At 42.8% G+C, this 6,632-nt stretch overlaps 2 protein-coding genes across 3 annotated transcripts in view; one reads left to right on the top strand and one right to left on the bottom strand.

The window, feature by feature from the left end:
* Positions 1 to 1,786: 1,786 nt before the first annotated feature.
* On the top strand, positions 1,787 to 3,040 carry chrm4b (cholinergic receptor, muscarinic 4b). Its single transcript, XM_056416163.1, has one exon. It carries the CDS (start codon positions 1,787 to 1,789, stop codon positions 3,038 to 3,040), a length of 1,254 nt encoding a protein of 417 aa, XP_056272138.1.
* A 2,352-nt stretch (positions 3,041 to 5,392) lies between these two features.
* The window catches only part of mdkb (midkine b), a 7,298-nt gene continuing 6,058 nt past the window's right edge, over positions 5,393 to 6,632 (bottom strand). For both annotated transcript variants that reach the window (XM_056416274.1, XM_056416273.1), the window contains 2 exons: positions 5,923 to 6,081; positions 5,393 to 5,679 (listed from right to left, as the gene is read on the bottom strand). In XM_056416274.1, coding sequence (XP_056272249.1) covers positions 5,663 to 5,679; positions 5,923 to 6,081 — 176 coding nt within the window. In that variant the 3' untranslated portion in view covers positions 5,393 to 5,662. The remainder of the gene's footprint in view (positions 5,680 to 5,922; positions 6,082 to 6,632) is intronic.

The following is a 6,632-nucleotide window of genomic DNA, read 5'->3' as shown; positions in this document are numbered from 1 at the left end:
TTGTCTTCTCGTGGACTTGTCTTCTCGTGGAGTTGTGTACTTGTCTTCTCGTGTACTTTTCTTATCGTGGATGTATCTTCTCGTGGACTTGTCTTCTTGTGTACTTGTCTTCTCGTGGACTTGTGTTCTCGTGGACTTTTGAAGCGTCATCAGTTCCAGTGTCAATATGACTGGCTCTGCCCATTTTATTTATATATATATGTGTGTATTTATATACACACATGTTTGTATGTATCTATGTATGTTGTGTGTGTGTATTATATATATATAATACACACACACAAGGAGTCGGGACTCAAGTTTACACACAAGTACACAAGTGTGTGTGTTTGAGTGTGAGTCACTCCTCCAGCAGGTGGAGCTTCAGCTCTGCTAATGAGAAGGAATCAATATAAAGGCTGCTGGAGGAGGAGAAGGAGGTGAAGGAGGAGCAGAATGAAGAGAAGGAGCGGAGGAGGAGAACATGTGAACACAGGATCATCAGGTCCAGGATCAGCAAGTCCAGGACCAGCAGGTCCAGGATCAAGTCCAGGATCAGCAGGTCCAGGATTATCAGGTCCAGGATCAAGTCCAGGATCAGCAAGTCCAGGATCAGCAGGTCCAGGATCAAGTCCAGGATCAGCAGGTCCAGGATTATCAGGTCCAGGATCAAGTCCAGGATCAGCAAGTCCAGGACCAGCAGGCCCAGGATCAAGTCCAGGATCAGCGATCAGCAGGTCCAGGATCAGCAGGTAATTAAAACTCTTCCTGCTGTTTTCGTTCTTCTCGTCATCAGGAAGTTTTTCTTTCTTTCTCGTAAACATTAGAAATGTAAAATATGTTGTACATCTCAAAATTAATATTTGTCTAAAAGATTGTTTATTTCAATAAAAACAGAAATATGTTTATTTTAACATCTGTTTTGTTAGTTAATTAGTTAACCCTCCTGTCGCCTTCGGGTCAATTTGATCCGATTCAATGTTTAATGTCGGTGTTCTTTCGGTAGTCAACAAACAAACATAAAGTACCTCACACTTAAACTTGGAAAACAATATTAATTCTAATAATTTTCTGGAGATTTTAATAGCTGGGGTCATATTGACCCCAAGGGTAAAATATGTTAGTAAATATAAAGGTAACAGGAGGGTTAAACATTGAATCGGGTCAAATTGACCCGAAGGCGACAGGAGGGTTAATCTGCAGAGCTAGTTAACTCTGCATATTAACTAGCTCTGCGGATTAACTAGTTACCCTGTTTAACTAGTTAACTATGTTATCCTCTTAGCTAATTAATCTGCAGATCTAGCTAATCTACATAGTTAACTAGTTAATCTGCATATCAAGTTGATTAGTTAGATAGTTAATTGTTTAGCTAGTTAATTTGTTTCGTTAATAATCAGTTTAGCTAGTTCACTAGTTAATCTGCATAGTGCACTAGTTAATCTGCATAGCTAGTTACTCTGTTTAGCTAGTTAACTAGTTATTCTGCATAGCTAGTTAATTAGTTAGCTGGTTAATCTGCAGAGCTAGCTATTAATTAGCGTGGTCGCTAGCTGTCCGTTCCGTGAACTGGCAGATGGACTCAGAGCTGCTGTCAGCAGCTGAGTCGGTGCCGCGCGGCGGCGGGCCTAAAGCTAGCTAAGTAGCCATCCGTCTGCTAGTTAGCTCGGCTAGTTAGCTCGGCAGCTCCACCATGCTGTGATACCAGCATCATAAAATGAGTTTACAAAAACAAGATCATCAGAACCAGAGATATTCCGCCACTTTCACGACCCACAATGCAACTGGACCTGTGTGTTTCAGGAACATGGGCGGAGCACCGGAGCCCGACCTCAACTCCTCCCTCTGGCTCCACCCTCGCGTCAACGCCTCCTCCCGGCCTCCGGGCGGCGCGTCTCCGTACGGCGCGGCTCAGCCGGCCCTCGCCGCCGCCGCCGCCGCCCTCAGCGCCGCCACGGTGCTCGGCAACGCGCTGGTCCTCCTGTCCGTCGGGGTGAACCGCCGCCTGCGGACCGTCAACAACTACTTCCTGTTGAGCCTGGCGGTGGCCGACCTGGCGGTGGGCCTGCTGTCCGTCAACCTGTACGCGCTCTACCTGCTGCGCGGCCGCTGGCCCCTGGGGGCCGCCGCCTGCGACGCGTGGCTCGTGGCGGACTACGTGGCGAGCGGCGCCTCCGTCATGAACCTGCTGGTCATCAGTTTGGATCGGTACTTCTACGTGACGCGGCCGCTCAGCTACCCGGCGTGGCGGACGGGCGGCGCGGCCGGCGTGATGATCGCCACCGCCTGGCTGCTGCCCTTCGTCCTCTGGGCGCCCGCCATCCTCAGCTGGCAGACGCTCGGCGGGAAGCGCGTGATCCCCGACGGCGAGTGCCACATCCAGCTGCTCGCCAGCCCCGCCGTCACCCTGGCGACGACGCTGCCTTCCTTCTACCTGCCGGCGTTCGTCATGGTCGGCCTGTACGGGCGCCTGTCCGCCGGCAGCCGCGGCCGGCTGAGGACGGCCGGTCCGTCCGGGAAAGACTTCCTGTTGAAACGCCGGAGCGTGGCGACCGGCGACCCGGGCTCGGACCCGTCTCCGAACCAATCGGACTGCGGCGCTCCGAAGCCGAGGAGGAACCGGAGGGCGTCGAGCGGCGCGGGCGACGCCTCGGAGCCTCAGCGGCGCCGCGCTCGGGCCGCCGCCGCCGAAGACGACAAGATGGAAACGGACTCCTCGTCCAACGCCGACCTCCGCGGGAAGGCGGCGGCGGCGGCCTTCTCCTCCTGCCCCAGCTTCAGGTCTCAGGAGAGGCGCCGGCTTCGAGTGATGGCGAGGGAGAGGAGGGTCACCAAGACCATCCTGGCCATCGTGCTGGCCTTCATCCTCACCTGGACGCCGTACAACGTCATGGCCGTGGTGGCGGCCTTCTGTCACGACTGCGTCCCGGGCGCCTTGTGGTCCGCGGGCTACTGGCTCTGCTACGTCAACAGCGCCGTCAACCCCGCCTGCTACGCCCTCTGTAACGAGACCTTCAGGAAGACCTTCTGCAGCCTGCTGCGCTGCCGGAGGCTGCGGTGAGGTCGTCGGTCGAGGCACCTGCGGTTGTCATGGTTACATCGTCATTACCTTCGCATGTGTAAGAGCCACACGTGTGTTTTTAGTATATTTAAGTTTCAGAATTGTTTATAATTTAATATTTAGAATTATGCTCACGGTGGAGGAATTATAAGTTAAATACATTGAAAGCTCTTTATGTTCATGACTGACGCTCGGGCCAGGCTATTTAATGACGTCATGACGGCAACGGGTGGAAGAACAGAGCCGCATTAGACATGAGAGATATAGTTTTTTTACCGTAAGACCATGAGATCGTTTTGAACGTTTATTATTTTGTGTACTTTGTTAGCGTTTTTTGCTGTTTAAAATAAAATCGAAAGAAAAGGAAATGAACGGTCTCCTGTCATGCGCGTGAGAGGAAACTCACTGTGTCTGCAGCTCTTTAGCGGATTAAGAAAACAACGACGGAACGCCGCTACATTATGCGTGTTACTCGCATAACTCAAAAAGTATTAAACCGAATCGCATGAAATTTGGTGGGATGATTGGTTATTATCCGGGGACCATTTGATTAGATTTTGGGATCGATCGGGTCAAAGGTCAAGGTAAAGGTTATGAAAAGGTCAAAATCTTCTTTTTACCATAGCGCTGTCAATTTGTACCCAATTGGCATGCAACTAATGCCAACATGTTCATAATTCAATGCCCAATCTTGTGATATGGGAAGGTATGCGCTCTACCGAGTGCCCGTTCTAGTTGTTATTGTTATTATGTGTCGGCTGTGGCTCATGGGGGCGGTCCAGAGAAGAGGTACCCACAGGATCAATAAAATAACTTTTCTTTAAATTGTTTCGTGTTACATCATTATTACTGAACCTTTCTGTCGGCTCTAATTACTACAACTCCCATGAGCCTCAGCTGACGTTGCTATGGAGACAAAGGCTTGAAGTTGTCGTGACTGTCCAATTTATAACTTTTCTCAACAACGAGCGCTCGCAGTATTCTGACCTCTGTGATTGGATGTTTCTTGGTGAAATGCATCTTGGGAGTCGTAATTTATTTCTGTTTTTTAGATCAAGGAAACAGACGTGGACTGGGTTTAGGTTAGACGTATCTCCTATCTCCTAACACCTATCCCTTAACCCCCTATTTAGATTTAGGATAAACTAAATGTTTACATATTATGTAAATGATGTAATTTCTAGTTTATGTCAATATTATGTCAATTATCTAATATCTAAATGTGTATATGTAATATCTGCATGTTATGTAAATAATATCTACATGTTATGTAAATATAATATAAATGTTATGTAAATATTATATATGCATGTTATGTAAATATATATCTCTTATGTAAATATATGTTATGTACACTACCGTTCAAAAGTTTGGGATCACTTAGAAATGTCCTTATTTTTCAAAGAAAAGCATTGTTTTTTTCAATGAAGATAACATTAAATCAATCAGAAATACACTCTATACATTGTTAATGTGGTAAATGACTCTTCTAGGTGGAAACGTCTGGTTTCTAATGAAATATCTCGAGGTGTAAAGAGGCCCATTTCCATCAACTATCACTCCAGTGTTCTAATGGTACATTGTGTTTGCTAATCGCCTTAGAAGACTAATGGATGATTAGAAAACCCGTGCAATTATGTTAGCACAGCTGAAAACAGTTATGCTGGTGATATAAGCTATACAACTGGCCTTCCTTTGAGCTTGAAGTTTGAAGAACAAAATTAATACTTCAAATATTAATCATTATTTCTAACCTTGTCAATGTCTTGACTATATTTTATATTCATTTGATAAATAAAAGTGTGATTTTTCATGGAAGACACGAAATTGTCTGGGTGATCCCAAACTTTTGAACGGTAGTGTAAATATATGTTATGTAAATATAATATATATGTTATGTAAATATAATATATACGTGTTGTGTAAATATATAAATGTAAATATAATATACATGTTATGTAAATATATATATCTTATGTAAATATATATATCTTATGTATATATATGTTATGTAAATATAATATATAGATGTTATGTAAATATAATATATAGATGTTATGTAAATATAATATATCTATGTTATGTAAATATATATGTGTTGTAAATATAATATATATATATGTTGTGTAAATATAATATATACATGTTATGTAAATATATATGTTATGTTAATATATATATGTTATGTAAATATAATATATATGTTATGTAAATATATATGTTATGTTAATATATATATGTTATGTAAATCTATATATGTTATGTAAATATAATATATATGTCATGTAAATATGGAACAGAGACAATCTGAAGCATTAAAACCTCTTTTATGGAGAAAAGACCAAACTTCAAAACAATGTACAGTATTTATTTTGATCTTTTATACAACATCAATAATCTATAGTTCAAAAAATAGATTTTATGGAGGAACGTTATTCTTTTTAATTTGTTTATATTTTAACTACTGAAGTAAAAACCAGCTCTGAGCTACAGGGACACAATTATTATTATTAATATCTAAGCTTCTTTAAACCAAATAAACACATACATCAAATCAGAATAAAAAATAATCAAAGAGGGTTTTGATCAATGAAGAGTATGAGCTCTTCTCCTGGTCCTCTTTCAGTTCGTCTTCTTTCCTGCAGAAAGAAAGAGGAAGAGGAGCAGAAAGGAAGAGGAGCAGAGAGGAAATGGTTTATTCACACATTCATGTGTGAATATATTTGTATATATATGTAGTGATGAAGAGGAGCAGCCGTAGTGATGAAGAGGAGTTGTGTAGTGATGAAGAAGAGCAGTCTAATGATAAAGAGGAGCAGTGTAGTGATGAAGAGTAGTCTAGTATAGAAGAGGAGCAGTTGTAGTGATGAAGAGGAGCTCACCCCGGCTCTTCTTCGCCCTGGGGGAGCAGGGCTTGGACACGGTGACGGTGGTCTGGCAGTCTGCGTTGAACAGGACCCTCTTCAGGGACCCGGACCTGGTCTTGGTGCTGGTCTCGGAGTCACAGGACCCCCAAGACCCAAACTTATACTTACAGTCACCTGCAGCACACGCAGCGGTTATTTATATACATATACACATATAAATGTATATATATATAAATATATATTTATATATATAAAAATATATTTATATATATATATGTATATCTATAAATAAATATACATATATATGTGGATATACACTACCGTTCAAAAGTTTGGGATCACTTAGAAATGTCCTTATTTTTCATGTGGTAAATGACTATTCTAGGTGGAAACGTCTGGTTTCTAATGAAATATCTCCAGAGGTGTATAGAGGCCCATTTCCATCAACGATCACTCCAGTGTTCTAATGGTACATTGTGTTTGCTAATCGCCTTAGAAGACTAATGGATGATTAGAAAACCCTTGAAAACCCTTGTGCAATTATGTTAGCACAGCTGAAAACTGTTTTGCTGATGAGAGAAGCTATAAAACTGGCCTTCCTTTGAGCTAGTTGATTATCTGGAGCATCACATTTGTGGGTTCGATAACTCTCAAAATGGCCAGAAAAAAAGAAGTTTCATGTGAAACTCGCCAGTCTATTCTTGTTCTTAGAAATGAAGGCTATT

The sequence above is a fragment of the Pseudoliparis swirei genome, chromosome 6 (genome assembly GCF_029220125.1).
Source record: "Pseudoliparis swirei isolate HS2019 ecotype Mariana Trench chromosome 6, NWPU_hadal_v1, whole genome shotgun sequence".
Taxonomy (NCBI): domain Eukaryota; kingdom Metazoa; phylum Chordata; class Actinopteri; order Perciformes; family Liparidae; genus Pseudoliparis; species Pseudoliparis swirei.
The sequence above is the reverse complement of the archived record's forward strand: the minus strand, read 5'-3'. Positions and strand labels throughout refer to the sequence as shown.